Source organism: Thunnus maccoyii, chromosome 19, assembly GCF_910596095.1.
Source record: "Thunnus maccoyii chromosome 19, fThuMac1.1, whole genome shotgun sequence".
Classification (NCBI taxonomy): Eukaryota; Metazoa; Chordata; class Actinopteri; order Scombriformes; family Scombridae; genus Thunnus; species Thunnus maccoyii.
The window spans coordinates 25,384,300-25,404,333 of record NC_056551.1 but is presented as its reverse complement, the minus strand read 5'-3'; the positions used below and the strand labels follow the sequence as shown (position 1 = coordinate 25,404,333).

Sequence of the window (20,034 nt, the reverse complement as noted above, 5' to 3'; positions counted from 1 at the left end):
CAGCAGCAGCAGCAGCAGCATCCCCCCGCTGTGTGCCGCATTGCCCCGAGCCTGTCAGTGAGAATAACAAGGCCACAGAAGAGGGAGGTGGGAGGAGGTGGGAGGAGGTGGTGGGGAGGGTTGAGAGAAAGAGAGAGAGAGAGGAGGGTGACGTAGGGTGGATGCATATTTTGGAGACTCCATGTGTGAGTGCTGCAGTAGAGTTATAGCTGTCACGAGTAGAGTGGACTATAAGGTGTGTGTGCGTGTTTGTTTATTGGCTCTACCTGTGGCGGTGTCACCGGGGGTGTGTGTGTGATGGAGGGGCGGGGGGGCGGAGCCGCTCGGACATGAGTAAATGACGTCAGCTCCCAGGTCGCCGAGCAGTGAAACAAACATGGCGACAGAATGGAGCGGGCAGCAGGGTTACATTCTCACCGTCATTATCTTCTTGTGGAGCGCCGTCGGCGGCCGGACAGAGACGGCGGCGGCGGCGGCGTCCGGCGCGGGCCGCGGCGGGAGCCAGGTGCTCGGCATGCGGCTAGAGAGGAGCGACAAGCCGGCAACCACCACTGACGACGGTGTCCTCCAGGTGACTGAGGAGAGCTCCGTGCAGCTCCGGTTCTACGGGGTGCAGCTCAACTCGGGCGCCTGGACGCAAATCCGCTTCACGGAGCTCACGGACGGCGGCGGAGGTGCGGACGAAGAGGTGGAGGAAGAGGAGGAGGCGGTGGCGGCGGCGAGGAGCGGCAGCGGCATGATGGACGCGCCGGACAGGACTTGTGCTGATTTCACGAAGGACATCAGCGTCGGGACCTTCATGAACGTCAGCAGCCGGGGGACGTCAGGGCTTCTTACGGTCCATATTAAGCCGCTGCGCAAAAGCGAGCTGCAGAAGGAGTATGCCCTGTGCACCCGGAGCCCGGATGGGAGCAGGTGGGTGCTGCTGGGGGACAGTGATGGCAGGATGCTGGTGGTGGAGGAAAAGAAGTCTCTGCTGCCCATGTGGTTGCAGGTCATCCTCATCTCCTGCCTGCTGGTGCTCTCCGGGATGTTCAGCGGGTTGAACTTGGGGTTGATGGCGCTGGACCCCATGGAGCTGCGCATCGTGGAGAGCTGTGGCACCGACAAGGAAAAGAAATACGCACGAAAGATCGAGCCTATCCGCAGCAAAGGGAACTACCTGCTGTGCTCCTTGCTGTTGGGAAACGTCCTGGTGAACACCACCCTCACTATACTCCTCGATGACCTCATCGGGTCAGGTTTGGGCGCCGTGGTGGCCTCCACAGTTGGGATTGTCATCTTTGGGGAGATCGTCCCCCAGGCGCTGTGTTCCCGCCACGGGCTGGCTGTAGGAGCCAACACCATCGGGGTGACCAAGTTCTTCATGTTCCTAACCTTCCCGCTGTCCTTCCCCGTCAGCAAGCTGCTGGACGTGCTGCTGGGCCAGGAGATCGGCACCGTGTACAACAGGGAGAAGCTGGTGGAGATGCTGAAGGTGACGGAGCCCTACAACGACCTGGTGAAAGAGGAGATGAACATGATCCAGGGCGCGCTGGAGCTGCGGACCAAAACTGTAGAGGATGTGATGACACCTTTAGGAAACTGCTTCATGATCCAGGCCGACGCCGTGCTGGATTTCAACACCATGTCTGAGATCATGGAGAGCGGATACACACGTATACCTGTGTATGATGACGAGAGGTCCAACATCGTGGACATCCTGTACGTCAAGGACCTGGCCTTTGTGGATCCGGACGACTGCACCACCCTGAAGACCATCACCAAGTTCTACAACCACCCAGTGCACTTTGTGTTTCACGACACCAAGCTGGATGCCATGCTGGAGGAGTTCAAGAAAGGTGTGTGTGTGTGTGTGTGTGTGTGTGTGTGTGTGTGTGTGTGTGTGTGTGTGTGTGTGTGTGTGTGTGTCATAGGCTACTTTTGGGGACACATTTCAGACTTAGGACCATTTAATTGGGGACAGTTTGCTCAATTAGGGACAAGAGCCATGTCCCCATTTGGGAAAAGGCTGAGATTTGGGTCAGTGATTCTGGTTCTGGTTAGGGTAAGTCTCCAAAAAATGAATGTAAGTCTGTGTAATGTCCCCAAAAGTGACCATGATCTGATATATATATATATATATATATATATATGTGTGTGTGTGTGTGTGTGTGTGCATTAGAGCTGCAATGATTAGTTTATTAATGGATTTGTTGTCGACTATTAGATTAATCAATTGAGTCATTTTTTTAAGAAAAAAAATCCAAATTCTCTGTTCCAGCTCCTGAAATGTGAATATTTTCTGGTTTCTTTAGTCCTCTATGAGAGTGGTTCTCAATCTGTTTCACATCAAAGACCCTAAACTGACACAAATTAGACCACAGACCCTCATCTGATGATATTTTTGCTTTTAGATGTTTTATTACAGAAAGTGTATGAAACCCATCATGACCAAAATAGTCATACATACATTCTATCATTGTGTCACTTATTCAGAGCCCGAAATTAACACCTGCCAACCGCCAAATGTGGGTGGATTTTCTGTTTGGTGAGTAAATCTCGGGAGGCCACGCCGGCGGGTAAACGTTCGTACCGAAATAGTTGTGTAATAAAATATCTGGCATGATTGCTCGGGGGGAAATTACTCATGTTTGCTGTCACTGTCACTACACTTTACTCTGGCCTCTTCTTTAAGTGTGTATTCAACATAATAGCTTATTATCTCAATGAAATGTACTGAAACGAATGTGTATGTGACACAAAAAGGGAATTTATTATTTTGGCTGGTAACAAATATGCTTGGCTGGTGGATTTTTCTCATCTAGCAGTTTGCTTGGCTGGTAGATGAGCCAAAAAGTTAATTTCGGCACTGCATATTGATGGAATTATAGTGAAATAAATTATTCCCCTTTTTGCTGGGGACCCCCTAGAACCCCCTCAAAGACCCCTGGGGGTCCCTGGACCTCCTCTTTGAGAATCACTGCTCTATGACAGTAAACTGAATATCTTTTAGGACGTCATCTTGGGCTTTAGGAAACATTTATCAACATTTTTCATCATTTTCTGACATTTTATAGACCAAACAACCAATCCATTCATTGAAAATAATCAACAGATGAATCGATAATGAAAATAATCGTTAGTCTGCATCATACAACACTTGAGCAGCTGATTCTACTGATTCATCCTCCTCACTGAGAGAAGCTGCAGTGAAATCAGCTGCTGTTGTGTTTTGTTTGTAATGAGAACCTGCAGCCACACAAAAACACTTCCCGTCTGTCCCTCCCTCAGTATCCTCTGTCTGTATTGATCCGCAGCTACATTGACGAGTGGAACATCATTTCAGCACGCACGCAAAACCAGTAAACAACAACAACACAAATGTGATGCAACAAACACCACGTTTCAGTCGTGGTTGTAATGAAACGAACTTAAAAAAGGTGCAAAAGAACAAAAGTGTTCAGTAGCATCGACACACCTGATCTGCAGCATGAGAGCTGTCACCAATTATATAATCTATCAAAAGCTCTTCCTCTTTCCTTCATCTTCAATCTGCAACGATTAGTCGATTAATCAGTTATTGGCTTGACAGAATTGTTTAAGTGTTTTTTTTAAGCAAAAATACCAAATATTTGCTTGTTCCAGCTTCTTAAATGTGAGGATTTTATAGTTTTCTAAGGCTGAAACTAACGATAATGAAAGTGATCATTAGTTGCAGCCCTACATCGATTCTGACTTGACATAAACACTGTGGTTCATAGTTTATAGCAGCCCTCTTCACAGTGTTTTCCCCAAGTTATACTACTTCATTAAATTAGGGCTGCAATTAATTATTACATTCAGTATTAATTACTCGATAATGCAATTATTTTCTCAATTAATTGTTTAGCCGATAAAATGTAAAAAAAAAAAAATAGTGAAAAATGTCATTCATAATTTCTCAGAGCCGATGGTGACGTCTTCAGTTTGCTTGTTTTGTCCAAATAATGATCCAAAACAAGAAATATAGATTAAGATATTAAATTCAAAGACTTGGAAATTAACATTTTATATCTTGTTTTAATCCTTAGAAAAACTGAAGTGTAAAAACAGCAGTTCATGGCAGGAGATTTCTAAGTTTTTCCAAAATATTGAACTATTTCTTTAAGTAAACAGGAAGGAGCCACCTTAAAGCCCTAACCATTTTATTTTTATATTCATAAATTATATTTATCTACTTACCACAAATTACATTGGACATTTGGGGTAAATAGTAATGAGCAAAACGGTTTTATCCACACAAAAGTCAGTATTTGAAATAATGAAGAATCTAGACAGCAAGCGTAGCAGAGCAGCACGTTAGCAGAGCAGCACGTCAGCGGAGCAGCACGTTAGCAGAGCAGCACGTTAGCTGAGCAGCACGTTAGCAGAGCAGCATGTTAGCAGAGCAACACGTTAGCTGAGCAGCACGTCAGCTTAGCAGCACGTTAGCGGAGCAGCACGTCAGCAGAGCAGCAGCAGAGCAGCACGTTAGCAGAGCAACACGTTAGCTGAGCAGCACGTTAGCTAAGCAGCACGTTAGCAGAGCAACACGTTAGCTGAGCAGCACGTTAGCAGAGCAGCACGTTAGCAGAGCAGCACGTTAGCTGAGCAGCACGTCAGCTTAGCAGCACGTTAGCGGAGCAGCACGTCAGCAGAGCAGCAGCAGAGCAGCACGTTAGCAGAGCAACACGTTAGCTGAGCAGCACGTTAGCTAAGCAGCACGTTAGCAGAGCAACACGTTAGCTGAGCAGCACGTTAGCAGAGCAGCACGTTAGCAGAGCAGCACGTTAGCAGAGCAACACGTTAGCTGAGCAGCACGTTAGCTAAGCAGCACGTTAGCTGAGCAGCACGTCAGCTGAGCAGCACGTCAGCAGAGCAGCAGCAGAGCAGCACGTTAGCTGAGCAGCACGTTAGCTGACCAACACGTTAGCTGAGCAGCATGTTAGCTGAGCAGCACGTCAGCTGAGCAGCATGTCAGCAGAGCAGCATATCAGCAGAGCAGCAGCAGCAGCGAACGCTCTGTCTGTGCGTCTACACGGGAGGCGTTCAGGTGCGGTGTTGAGTGTAGGTCACCTGCGTGTTGGAAGTACTCAGAGCCCAACACATATGACTGTAGTGATGCATGTAAAACGGAGGAAAATAGACTTGAAGTGTAAATTAATGCTTCAGGTCGCGGTTACGCCCGTGAGACACAAGTGTGCACAGAGCCAGCAAAGACAGCTGCGTATCTGTTTTCTGTGACGTGTGCGTGAAAAATGCGTCTGACACTCCTGCTGTCTAGACACGAGGTAAGAATGAAGACACTGAAGTCTAGAGTCTGATTTTACACTGCAACTAACAATTACTTTCTTTATCATCTAAACTACAGATTATTTTTTATTAATTTGTTAATTGTTTGGTCTATAAAATGTCAGCAAATAGCAAAAAATATAGATTACAAATTCCCAGAGTCAATGATGATATCTTCTTCTCGTCTTACTATCATATAGGCTAAGTGCAGGAAATATTCACATTTTAGAAGCTGGACCCAATAAATATTTGCCATTTTTGCTTTAAAAATGACCTTTTAGGAGTGAATGGATTATCAAAATCAGTTAATGAACCAGTTGTTTCAGTTCTGGCTCCAACGTCACTCACTTCACAGCCAGGACACAGCTGGGTTTTATTCTGTGATGCAGGAGTGTTTGACTTCTGTGAAATCACATAATAAGCCCTGAAATATTTGTAGATGAGCATAACACATCCGCACCATTGCACTGGATTATGTGGCATTTTATTCATTGGCCACATCAGTGTTTCATAATCCGGCGGCGGGCTTTTATTCTCCGTCAACACTCCAGCACGGCGGCGGCGGATTTCACTGCTGATCATCTTCAGTCAGAGAGCAGCAACTAATCACTGAAATCATCCGCTGGAGTGTTTTTGATGGGATGAAAATCTGCACATTCAGGCGTGCAGGATTAGGAAAGTTCAGCGCTGATATCGGCACTTTGAATACAATGCCGGGATCATAACGGCGTCATACCTGCTTTGGATTAAAGCTCATTATGATGATGGTGATGATGATGAATGCTGTGGTAAAGCTATTGAATTAAGTTATTCAATTCCTTTATTCTATTCATTTGTAGCAGGGCTGCAAATAGAGCTGAAACAATCCATTAATGGATAACCTCGAGACATTCTTTGAAACAGTCTTTTGTTCTTCTGTTTTATATTTTTGTGAGCTGAGTGTCTTCGGGGGTTTTGGACTGCTGGTCGGACAAAACAAGATATTTGAGGTAGTCGGTGATGAACAATTTTCTGCAATTTTTAGTTGCAACAATGAGAAAATAATCTGCAGATTAATTGAAGCTCAGAAGCAAGTTACAGCTAACTATGGCTCACCAGCTAGCTGTAAACTGCTCTCTTTAGCTGTTTTTTATGACATAAAATGTTTTAAGTGTGTTTTATAAGATGAAGCTCCTCAAAACTTTGGTAGTTTTAAAAAATTTAGTTTGTTTGTTGTTGTAATTTCTACATGAGTCATTTGATAATGAAGAAAAAAACTTGCTCCTGCAGTGTTCATGTTCATGATTCAAAATCTTTATTGTGTTGAGATATTTGAAGAAACTTGATCTTGAAATGATGTTTGGGATCCAAAATGTTAATTAGCAGGTCTGTGGCTGCAACTAAAATAGTGAAATAGTAATTTTGTGACGTCTTTAAATTGCTTATTTTATCTGACAAACAGGTGAAAACTCAAAGACTTTTAGTTTATGATGATATAAAACAGAGAAAAGCAGAAAATCCTCATATTTTTGCATGAAAAGTGATTTAAACGATTATCAAACTAGTTGCTGATTCAGTCATTCAGCCACTTTAAACAGGAAAATGTCCCTCAGCTTGAAGGTTGAAGCTCGTGCACCAGCTAATGTTTATTCTGCTGAAGTTGCCTCAGAGCAAACCGCTAATCTGAAGCTGCTGCAGGGTCGCTGACCGTGACCTCTGACCTCCCAGCGGAGGATAGACAGGCAGGGACAGAGAGAGTTTAGAGGAAACACAGTAACAGTGTTGACATCAGCTCAGTGCTATTCTGCTCTCAGAACAGCAGCTGATGATGATGATGATGATGCTGTTTGAGACGTGAGTCATAATGTCAGTAGCCACCGGCTGCAACAATGCCAGCAGGCCTGGCTCTGTGTCCGGTGGTGACAGCGCCGGTTCAACAGGCTGATGCCGGCATGAAGAATGACTCATAATGGCTCAGTGTCAGCAGCCAGTTCAGCACCGGACTTCTGACTGGTTCTGCTTCTTACTGGTTCTGGTCCACAGACGCAGACGACAGGAAGTTCATGAGCTGGATGACAGTTTATCAGATATGAAGGTTTTAATGGAAACAACTTCATTAAATGTTAATGATCTTTAGGGGTTGTTTTTAAAAGAGTTCTTTATGTTTGTGTTGAGTTATTTGATAAACTCGTGCAAGTTGATTAGCAGAACTGTAGCTGCAATGAATCTCATTATCACCAGTTAATCAGCTGATTATTTTTCAATTATTTATTAGTTGCTTTGTCGTTGAAATGTCCATTACAGTTTCTCAGAGTCCAGAATGACGTATTACTGTCTGACCAACAGCACAAAACACAAAAATATTCAGTTTACAATCAGAGACAGAGTAAAATAATCTTCTCTTCTTTCTTTTTTTTCTATTATTTATATTTATTTATTTACTTTTTTCCATTGTGAATCACAATTACACTATATTTTTGATGATTATGTATCACTATAGCACATAAAACACTTGAAACATGATTTAATCAGTATGGACGTTATCAATAAACTCAAATAACGTCTCAATGAAGTATAAAAAATAAAGCAGAAAAGCAGCACGTCCTCACACTGGAGGAGCTGGAACATGCACACGGCTGTTCATTGTGCTTGTTTATTGTTATTTTTATGGCTCATTATTGTCCATTTGGGATATTTAGGCTACTTTGGTCATTTAAATAATGTGTGTTATCTCATTATGTGATATCACACCACCCAAATATACAAATACTTCCTTCTAACACCCGTTATCTTCATTCATCATTTTAGACAGATTTATAGTGACGGTTATGCAAAGATATTTAGATTATAAAACAACAGGACAATAATCATTTTGTGACTTCAGACACCAGGTGCACAGGTGGTGTTAAAGCAACAGTCAGGTGTCCGTATGAACTCGCTGTAATCATTCCTCCTGTTCATACTGGATATTAAAAGATCCTTCAAATGTGCTTTCAATGTAAGTGATGGAGGCCAAAATCCACAGTGTGTCCACACAGTCATTTAAAAGTTGATGTGAAGCTTATATTCAGCTTCAGCAGTCTGAGTTAGTCATACCGAGTGGATATCTGACACATTTACAGTCTTTTTAGCATCAAATTCCCTCTTTGTGTTTCCCTGTTGAGCTGCAGGTGGAAGAATAGTAACAAAAAGAGGAACTTTGGCACTAAAAAGACTGTAACGTTGAAAGATATCTACTTGATTTGACTCATTTGGACGCTGAAGCTTCATATTAGCTTCAGATAAACTTTGAAATACATTTTTGTACATTCTGTCCTCCATCACTTCCATTGTAAATACATTATAAAGGGATCTTCTAATGGTCGGTATGAACAGGAGGAATGATTACAGCAAGAAAAACATGTTTCACTGTTCATTTAGGTTCCTGACTGTTGTTTAAGACACATTTAAAAAACTGAGGGCCCCGCCTTTAAGGCCACAAGTACATTGTACACTCATGCAAACACAGCAGCATCACTGAAAAGCCCAAAATAGACGTTGCTGGTGTGTGACGCTCAGTCACTGTGACAGGTTCTCTGTCCTGTTCACCAGGTACTGTGCTTTCACTCTGTGCTTTCCACTCTGTGCCTTTACTCAGCTCTTTTTTGGCAGGCGTCAGTGTTCATGAATGTGATTATGTCATGTTACAGTTATTTGTTGCAGACATTCACTGGCTCACATGCAAACAAAAAACAGTTTTTTAATGAGGAGAACGTTGCCAACGAGAGGATTAATCTCCTGTTTTTCTTTCTTCTCCGCCTCTCCTCCTCTGTCTTCATCTCGTTTTGGCAGTTTCCTCCAGCTCTTCTCTCCAAAGCTCTTAGTCCACTCTGGGCTATATTAAGGCATCAGTCTGTCCTCCTGGCAGTCTAAAGACTAAATCCACCGAGAGCTCTGACAGATCGAACGGCGGCGGCTCGGCTGCTGATACGCTGCCTCCGAAATAGAAAAACAAAAAAAGAGATGTTTTCATTTAGAGTCTGTTTGAAGGCCAGCTGCCGAAAGTTTAGGAGGCAGCAGCTGCAGTGAAATTCACAACTTCCTCTCCTCCCTTGTGTTTGACGCCGCTCTACTTTCCTGGCAGTTGATATTTTTTTTATTTTACAGGAACGAAGGGAGTGTCATAAAATCATAAAACGTTGGTACACAGATTCAGCACGACTGATTGTAACCTTCAGGTGATCTCTTTCTCTCTCTCTCTCTCTCTCTCTCTATCCTCGCCAGGTAAATCCCACCTGGCCATCGTCCAGAAAGTGAACGACGAGGGGGAGGGAGATCCTTTCTACGAGGTGCTGGGATTGGTCACCTTGGAGGACGTCATCGAGGAGATTATCAAATCAGAGATCCTGGATGAATCTGATCTTTACAGTGAGTCAGCTGCTGCGACACGCATGTAAACACACTGATATCCTGTAGACAACGAGCCTCATGCAAGAACTTCTCATATGATTTGTTCTGAAAGGAGACATAAGTGATTTTCTGTTATTTTTATACTGTTATGATGCTAAACATGGTAAAAGTTCCAAAACTTGAGGTGAACATGTAGAAATGCTGCCTGCAAGTCAAAAGTCAGGGCTTCAGCCTGCTCTGAACACTTTGTTTTCAATGTCATCTCTATTTCCTCCCTCGTGATGATGTCAGATTGTTCGCACATGCTCACAAACGGCCGTCTGTTGTTAGCCTTCGTTGCTAAGGTGTTTCATGTATTGATGTAATTGAGAAGTTTCCATTTTTAGGAACAGTGAAATCTACACTACTACAACTATAGTTTGTTTACGTAGCCTCTGGAGCTGGAGAAAGCTTCCTGAAGCTGACCAATCAGGACAGAGTGGGCTCATCAGGAGGCGGGGCCTTAAAGAGACAGGAGCTAAAACGTCCTGTTTCAGACAGAGGCTGAACTGAGGGGCTGCAGAAAGGGCCAGTAGAAGATAAATGAGGAGTTTTTAACTGGAAATGATGATGCAAAGATATTCCAGTAGAGCCCCAGAATATAAATATAGAGCTGGAAATGTGCCTGATATGTCCTCTTTAAGAGGCCAATATGAGTTATTTAAGGGAATCGGTTGCTTTATTTAGACTTTTTATCTGAGGTATGAACAGAATTCATGAGTGGTTCAGAGCCATGAACAGATTTCTTCACAAGGGCAAAAAGTTATTTGACCTATAATTATAAAGTCTGTCTGAGTGAGTTTAAAGAAAACTGATTAATATTCTGTTCAGCATATCATCACCGTCATGGCTGCCAGTTTACTGAGAGTTTTTTTTTAGATTTTATGAGGGTTTTTTTGGCATATTTTGGTGCATCAACGTCTAGATTTCAGCAGGAAACAGCTGCTTCAGTGTCTCTCTGTTCAGTATCACGTCGTGTTGCAGCTACTGCAGGGTGTAATATTCTCTCCTCTGATATTTCTGATGGAGCGTTTTGCTTTAGAAAGACGTTTTTTTTTAGCATCTAACTTCACATCAAAGCGTTCCCTCTTTATTTCTGTGACAGTGCAGCTGCTGCTCTGATGGATTCGTATCTTCTAATAGTTTCAGCTCCTCTAATACGACGACTGACGCTGATAAATGTGTCTGCTGGTTTCTGACAGCAGCAGCCGCAGATACTTTTATTGGCGTCAGTTATAATAATATAATGATGAAATCTCAGGAACCTTCATGAACAGGTGACGTTCAGCAGGCTGAGACCAGAATACGTAAATATTCTTGCATGAGGCTCGGTGTGTTTTTCTAACTCATCCGTCATCTCTCCGTTCTCCCTCCGCTGTTCTTTCTTTCTTTCTTTCTTTGTGTCGTCTCCCTCCGCAGCTGACAACAGAAACAGGAAAAAAGTGGACCCCAATAAAAGCAAACGCGACTTCTCCGCCTTCAAGCACGACGCCGACAGTAAGGTGAAGATCTCTCCTCAGCTCATGCTGGCAGCTCATCGTTTCCTGGCCACAGGTGAGCTCTGAGTGGGCGGCGGCTAATCTCAGCCAGCGAGCCGGCACAGATTTGTTTCACTGTCGTTGAGCAGACGGTTTCTCTGCAGTCGGAGTCTCCAGTGGATTAACAGCGGCCACTGTGGGACTGATTCATGGTGACCTTGCTGTGAAACAGACTAAACAGTCTCTTGATGTTATTTTTCATGGATACAGTATGTAGTTTATATTTAAATACACAAATAAATTCCTTTTTTGTTAAATAGAATAAAAAACAATCCAACAATTCAGGTGACAGAACATTAAGTCCATTAAATAATAATTAAAATAATAATACTAACAAAAACTACAGAGTGCAGGACTTCAACTCCAAAATAATCATCAACTAAACATCGAGGGTGAATTCTCACCTACTCGCGTCTTTGCATTGAGTTTATACGTAATCATGCCACGCGAAAACTTTGCTTTTCCTTCTGTCTGAACACAGTTTGTAATGTACTCATAGTGATGAACTTACAGAGAATTATCAGTGACTCTGCAGCTCCTCTTGTCTTTACGGAGCTTTATAGTGAGTTTCAGCTCGTTGTTTATCTGTCCGGCTGCAACTTTACTGTTTCGGTTCACTCTCAGCGTCTCTCATAGTGTCGTTTTTGGCCTCAGAAGGATTCAAGAATTATTTATTTGTATAGAAATACAAGGAATTTGCTTTCAAGACACTCAAAGACGTTTATATTCAGTAAAAAATCTAACATATAAATAAAATCTATTAATAACATAAAACACAGACACTGTTATGCTGGGTGGGGGGGTGGGAGGGGGTTTAAAGTGGCAGGTGCAGGATAGCAGCAGGTCTGTAGGCTGAGGGGGGAGTTTGGTTTAGCAGTTAATGAGTTTTATGGCGCAGGGGAAAAAGTGTCCTTGTGTCTGGTGTCTCTTCCCAGAGGAGAGGGGCCTGAATATGTGGTGGCCGGGGTGTGAGGGGTCGGCCAGGATGCCCGTTTGGTTTCCTGGCCCTGGAGGTGTGGATGTCATGGAGGGAGGGCAGGCGATGTGCTGCAGCCTGTCTCTCTCTCTCTCTCTCTCTCTCTCTTTCTGGGTGGCTGAGGGGAACCAGACCAGTATGGAGGTCTGGATACACTGGGTGATGGGGGTGTAAAACTGCACCAGCATTATGTGGTAGATTGAGTTGCCTCAAAAAGAAAAGCTTCTGTTGAGTGTTTTTACAGATGGAAACTGTATTATTCTCCCATTTAATGTCCTGACTGATGGTGGTGCCAAGAATCTAAATGATTGAACTGAATGAATTGCTGTGTTTAGTAGGGGTGTGCCCGAATACAAATACATTATTCGGCAAAGCACAAATAGTGGGTTTTATACGAATATTTGTTTCATACAAATATTTTAAAAAATATTTGTTTTTGGGAAGGAAAAAAAAAACATGTCAAATACCAGTTTGGAGGTCGGTTACATCGTTATCTCAGTCAGTTACATCTATCAGGGGTAAGTCCCAACGGACTCTCCATAACCTGTTGTTCCACTTCTCCTTCCCACACAGTTAGGTTGTAAAAAATAGGCAATAAATGAAAAATGCAAAGCAAGAATCACCTTTGAAGTTCTACTACACGTTACATGCTGTGCTGTCTCTGTGTTTCGGTCTGCCTGTAATGAGGCGATTAGTAAAGTTTTAGTTCAGTAGTCAGCGCAGTCGTCTATGATCTGGGAGACTCCAGTTCGAGACCCGATGTGGGGACCTCCTTCATAAGGTAGTTTATTCATGAACACTTATTGTAACACTTTAATCTTCTAAAAAGTGTCATAAAAACCAAAACAGGATTTTTAAGCCTCTTTCCACTTTTATTCGAATATAAATACAAATACTGGGATCTCTGCACATCCCTAGTATAAAGGGTGAATAGTAGGGGGAAGAGCACACAGCCTTGCAGGGCTCCGGTGCTGAGGGTTCAGGGTTCTGGAGGAGTTCTTACCCTTCCTCACACACTGAGTCCCGTCTGTCAGAAAGCTGAATATCCAGTGACAGATTGGGTCAGGCACGCCCAGCTGGGACAGCTTATGGTGGAGGAGCTCTGGTCGGATGGTGTTAAACACAGAGCTGAAATCCAGAAACAGGATTCTGGCAGCAGGCAGCTGTTTTCAGAGAAAAAGCTCTAAAAAGCCACCGTACACGACCTGATCAGCACCAAACAGACACAGTTAGCATTTAGCAGCTACAGAAATCGCTGCTTAAGAAGTAAAAAAAATCCTCTTTATAAAACACAAAGCTAATATTCTTTATCAATACCTTTGTTTTGTTCCATCCCCTCCCAGAGGTGAGTCTGTTCAGCCCGTTCCAGATCACAGAGAAGGTTTTACTGAGGATCCTCAGACACCCAGACGTCATCCAGGAAGTCAAGTTCAACGAAAATGACAAACGCTCGCCGCAGCACTTCCTGTACCAGAGAGGCAAACCTGTGGACTACTTCATACTCATTCTGCAGGTACACATTCACACACACACACAGCTGACCAGAGAAACTCTGTTTTTAAACCATTTTTACAGATGTTGTGTTGCTTTAGAGGTGCAACAATCAGATTTTTCAGTATCCAATATTTTAAAAAGTACAGTGGCTAAAATCACTGGAAAACTGACTGGAAAAAGCAAGTAAGTGGACCTTGAGTTCTAATTAATTTGTCAAAATACTATTTCCAAAGTCAAGAATGAACTTTAATTCTTGTTTTATTGTCTTTTCAACAAGTAGAAAACACAAAAACAACTTTGAGGGTGAGATATACACACAATATACAAAATCATTACAGACAGTATATAATAGAGTACAATCATATAAGACATAGAAAACAGTTTTAACTTGTATCAACACATATAAAACACAATTAATATGTGAATGTCCTGTTAGTAACTGTAATGTGTCACCAAATGTTATGTCACATGAATAAATAAATAAACAGCAGTGATGGTGATAGTAAAAATACATAAAATACATGGTAATTAACAGTAAAAATACTGTTTGGTGTGTCCGTTATGGCAGCTGAACAGCGTCGGTCTCGTCTCACCTGCTGGTCATATAATGAAGTCAGATTGGATAACGCAGGTTGACCCTGTTTTTTAAATTGGTGACAAAAGCAGGTTTATGTCGGGTCACAGCGTCGGTCTGGTGAGGGTATTAACACAGATGCAGCTTCTAAACACGTTGACCTTTTAAGACACACCTGACTTAAGGTAATTACGTGGGTGTTTTTGTTTGTGTTATTTCAGAGGAACCTTGCTGAGTTGACAGTTTCTATACTGATAATGCTTCATAGATCTGTTACAGGCCAATATTAATAAAATAGGGACATTTTATTGGTTAAACTACTTGTTTTGTTGGAAGTATTAGTCAGGGTTTAGATTTTCAACAAATACGGCTGCTAGTGATTATTTTCATCATATTATTTCATCAGAGCTGCAACAATTTAATCATTTTAATCATTTTTTAAGTAAAAATGCCCAAAATTAGCTGGTTACAACTTCTCAGATGTGATGATTTGAAGCTTTTCTATATCATGAACAATATTAAACTGAATAAATTTGGATTTTTAACTGTTGATCAGATAAAACACAACATTTGAAGACGTCAACATGGGCTCTAAGAGAGATTAAAACAGGAAATTTCATTATTTTCTGACATTTTGTAGGCAAAACAATTATCTGATTAAACAAGAAAATAATAGGCAGGTATATCAATAATGAAAATAATCATTACTTTCAGCGCTACATTTCATTATCTATGAATCTGTCGGTTATTTTGGGATTATTTTAAATATGAAAAATTAGTTTCCAGAGGTCTTCAAATGTCTTGTTTTGTTTGACCAACAGTCTAAAACCCCAAAATATTCAATTTACAATGATATAAAACAGACAAAAGCACATTTGAGAAGCTGGAACCAGAAAATGTTTTGTAGTTTTACTTGATATACTATATATTTGGTCATCACATTGTTGAAATAGTGAAAAGTGGCAGTTCTACTCTCCATAAACCAAACTTCAAATGTCTTATTTTGTCTGTCTAACAGTCCAAAACTCAAAAATATTCAGTTTCAATATCACAAAGGACAAAGAAAAGTGGCGAATCATCACATTAGAGACGCTGGAAGCAGAAAACGTTTGGTATTTTTACTTGAAAAATGACTTAAACGATAAATTAATCATCAAAATAGTAGCAGATTAATCATCTGTCTATTGTCTTCTCACTTAATCAACTAGTGTAATTGTTTTAGATGTAATTACACTTTAAATTTGAATAACAACACATTTTTGTATCTGCACATATCTCTGGATATTAGTGTGTCCGTCTCTAATAAGCAGCACTAAATGCCGAAAAGCTGCAAAATAAAACGTTCTTTGTAAGTTTTGGAGGAATAAATCAAATGTGTCGCTCAGCACAGCTGTTAATAATCATCCATTATGATATAAATATATTCATGCAGACACACAAACAGTTGTTGTTGTTGTCTCTGTTTTCGCTCTGATGATCACGGGTGTGTCAGAGGGGCTCCTCGCTCTGCACGACCTTCACTAATAGATCCTCTTATGTAAGAGAGAGGGACAGATCGAGGGGAGAGGGGATTGAAGGGTTAAAGAGGGTGGCAAAGTAGAAAAGCAGATGAGAAGAGACAGCGAGAGAGACGACACAGCGGAGCATATGGAGTGTGAAATAAACAGCGGAGAGGAGTTTAGTTTCATTCTGCCAGTAAATCCCTCCTCTGCAGCAGGAAGAGAGGGAGGTCTGACGGAGAGAAAGAGAGGGAAGAAGTGAGCGACGGAGACGATCGACACACGAGAGATTAAATTATTAATTAATCAGTGGATCGACAGAAAGTTGATCAGCAGCTATTTTGATAATCGATCAACTGTTTCAGGCATTTTTCAAGCAAAAAAATGATGATTTGCTGCTTTTCTCTGTTTTACATCTTTGTTAACTGAATATTTTTGACTGTTGGTCAAAACATTTATACATTTAATACATTTGAAGACGTCACCTGAGATTCTGAGAAACTGTGAGGGGCATTTTCGCACAATTATTTTGACATTTTTTTACATTTAATGATTAATTCCTTAAAGGATAAGGCAGGTGATATTCTGTGTTTTCCTTATTGTCAACAAATCTCATGTTTGAATCCAAACCAACAATGAACTGATCGACTAACAAGTATTGTGTGTTAGGGGTGTGCCCGAATACAAATACGTTATTCGGCAAAGCACAAATAGTGGGGGTTTTTTGGGGTTTTTTTTACGAATATTTGTTTCATACAAATATTTTTAAAATTATTTGTTTTTGGGAAGAAAAAAAATACCAGCGAGCAGGTCAGTTACATCACTATCTCAGTCTCTCCTCTGCTCTGCTGTTACGTCTATCAGCAGGTCTCAATGAGGGGAGTCACATCCACCTGCTACATGACGCATAAATTATATAAAATTATAAGTGTAATAAAAACAAAAACAGGATTTTTAAGCCTCTTTCCACTTTTATTTGAATATAAATACAAATAATTTTGCTGCCTCAACAAATACAGATACAAATACAAATACTGGGCCCTCTGCACATCCCTAGTGTGTGTATCAAAGCCGTAGACCTCCGTTGTTGTCCAGAAACTATTAAAAACATGTCAGTGAGCCACACCGCTGCACTGGGTGACATGTTCCTTCATTATCAAGAGTTTAGTCATGTTAGTTTGTTTAGAAACGGCTCCAAAGACTAATAACAGTGATCATGTTTTCATTCTCCTGAGAGTAGTTCTGTGTAAGGCAGACACCACTGAGCATGTGCAGGAGCTCTGTTTACAGCTTTGCTAGCTTGTTGTGCTACATATCATAACCTCAAGTTCTTTGAGAAGTCTACAATGCAGAACAAAGCCAAGAGGTTCCAGGTGTTGGGGAGTCCTCCTGTCTGCAGAGGGAGCTGTGTAGAATCTGATAAATTGCCTCAAGTGATGTCACTTGAGTCAGCGTCAGTTGGATCTGAACACTCCAAAATTATTGACAGATTAATCGATAGTGAAGATTAAGGCTGCCCCCCCGAACAAAGATTTTCCTAGTTGACTAGTCGTTGCACGTTTATGATATTAATTTAATTATTTAAATAAATATTTTTTGGGGTTGCAAGCACGAAACGAGCCGCCTGTTAACGACAATGCTAACAGCAAAAGCAGTAATAATTTTGAATGTGTCGGAACAACCAGCAGGGAGACTGAGTTACCTTTTTCAGTCCTGTGGGTCAGTTAGTTCCGTTAAATCCTCGTTTCTCTCCTTTTAGCCGGTTTCCTGGCAGGAAAGTGTCAGAAGTTGACAGATATTTCCAGAAGAATCAGTGCTTCTGTTATCACAGCGGACAGAGTCACTGACTGAGTGATGAAGCTACAGGTCGAAGGCCGACCAATGTTTTGTTTTGATCGGCCGGGGGTTGCCACGTGTCACCACTTCCTGGATCCGTCATTTCAAATTAAAAGCATTTCATACACTTCACAGCCATAATACAAGACCTAATTTGACAAGGTGCAGCTCTCAAATGGAGTTTGAGGGTTTTGTTGTTTCCTGCGACTAACCGACCAATGAAAACTTGGTTGACTAAGACTCTTCTCATTGGCTAACGGTTGGTTGACTCTTGGGGGGGGCAGCCCTAGTGAGGATAATCCTTAGCTGCACATTTACACGTTTTCTAAAACCACTAACATATGTTGAGGCTTCCACAGTGAACATTAAATTACAACCAGAGGAACAAAGCAAGTAGAAAGAGGAGGCATTAAAAACAAAAAACATGTCACCAGATGTTTGGGTTACTATGACTCTGTGACCTGGACTGAACTTTCTGATGCAGGAAGTCCTTCTTGTGCTTTATTATGATAAACTGTGACAATTGTTAACAATTAATAATTAAGTCATGACTCATGTTATTATTTTTTAGCAGTATTCAAACATGTTCAGAAGATTTTGAGCGGAAGTTTTGATTTGTCATTTTGTCACAAGAAGATGAGGCGCCGTCGGTTTGAAGCTTGTTTGTTCTGCGTGTAAATGTTGTAATTTGGTGGCTGTTTGTGTCGAGCCGTGTTTGAAAGTGTGTGTTTGTTCACGGAGGCTTTGTTGTTGACACCTGAGGTGTGGATAAAGTGACTGCAGACACTCAGCATGCAACCGGAGCTCAGCTGCTCCTGTTCCACCTCCAAACAACCTGTGTGTGTGTGTGTGTGTGTGTGTGTGTGTGTGTGTGTGTGTGTGTGTGTGTGTGTGTGTGTGTGTGTGTGTGTGTGTGTGTGTGTGTGTCATAGACCTTGTGGGGTGTCCTGGTTGTGGAGATCTAACAGAGCCACAGAGATACTGGATGCTATGTTTGTCAGTATGGGGGTGTGTGTGCGTGTGTGTTTGAGGTAAAGAGACACTGGACGCTGGACTAGTGCACCTGTGGCAGAATGTAATATTTATAGGACGTCAAAGTGTTTCTGTTACTGTCACAGGAGACGACTCCCGGATTTTGCACCTGACTGAGTCAAACACAGTTATAATTTACAGCAGGTGTGTTTCAATCCACCTGTTTTTATTTGCATTTTCAATTTGTGCATTAAAAAAAAACCTGAGTGGAAATGCCAAACATTTGGAAAAAAAAAATCTCTAAATATGATCAACATGTATTTACTCTTTGCTGAGATGGAAAAGTTGGTGTGTTGATAAAAGTAAAATGCCACAAAATGATACGGAAACACATTTAGTGAATAAATCATGACGTACATGTGACTTTAACGTCCTCTGAAGAGACGAAAACATCAGATGTGTGTGGAGCGACGAGGAGACTGTAACGTTCCTTAAATTAATACATGAAACAAAGAGAAATGTTATATTTTCATCATGTTTTCCTCATGGTTTTCTATCGTTTTGACTGCCGCTCTTTTAATGATGTTATCTTGATGTGTCCTCTTCTTCTGCAACGGTTTAACGGCACCAACTGTTTATCTTGATGAACCAACGCTGAATATTCACATAACAGTAGTGGATGGAAATGTGCATTTTTTTGAATTTTATGTTGCAGATTTTCTAGAAATTTGGCTGAAATTTGCATTACATTTGGATGAACATGTGGCTACTGTCAGATGATGGGTTTATCAAACAAAATGACCTCTGTGTGTGTGTGTGTTTGTGTGTGTTTCAGGGCCGAGTGGAGGTGGAAGCCGGAAACGAAAACATGAAATTTGAAACCGGCCCGTTCTCCTACTATGGCGTCATGGCTCTAAGTACACCATCACTGGGTGAGACGACATGTACAAACACATTCACACACATATACAAAGTCATTCAAATCAACAGAAAACACTAAAAAAAACGCTGCAACACTTTCACACTCTGTCCTGTTTTCTATCCTGAACCTCTTTTACTTACTTTTCTGTGAGGTTTACTCGTAGGCCCACATAAATGTCTCGCTTCATCTTGATGAATGTCACATGTTAATGAGATTTAATCATTAGTATAATTGATGCCCTCATATCAAAACGTGAGGCCTGTTTTATTCACAAACTAATGTTAACCAAGAGTAAAAAGAGCACAGAGCTTTAAGTCCTGCTTTCGGAAGTCAGCAGATGAAAACATAACAAATTTAGCAGCGTCAGTAGTTGTCAGTAGAAAATAAATAAAATAAATAAAGAAGAATGGTTTGACATGAAGTGAAATCTTTATAAAGCAAAGCGGTCACTAAAATGGGAGTAGGTGAAGGGAGAGACAAACATCTCATTATAAGTGATGTTATATTATCAGGTGCAACAGGGG

At 41.6% G+C, this 20,034-nt stretch overlaps 1 protein-coding gene across 1 annotated transcript in view; it reads left to right on the top strand.

Annotated features, from left to right (window-relative positions):
* The first annotated feature begins 283 nt into the window (after window positions 1-283).
* Window positions 284-20,034, top strand: part of LOC121885373 (metal transporter CNNM4) — a 29,598-nt gene continuing 9,847 nt past the window's right edge. The window contains exons 1-5 of the mRNA XM_042394765.1: window positions 284-1,841; window positions 9,535-9,678; window positions 11,119-11,253; window positions 13,557-13,726; window positions 19,424-19,520. Of these exons, the coding sequence (XP_042250699.1) occupies window positions 338-1,841; window positions 9,535-9,678; window positions 11,119-11,253; window positions 13,557-13,726; window positions 19,424-19,520 (2,050 nt within the window). The 5' untranslated portion in view covers window positions 284-337. The remainder of the gene's footprint in view (window positions 1,842-9,534; window positions 9,679-11,118; window positions 11,254-13,556; window positions 13,727-19,423; window positions 19,521-20,034) is intronic.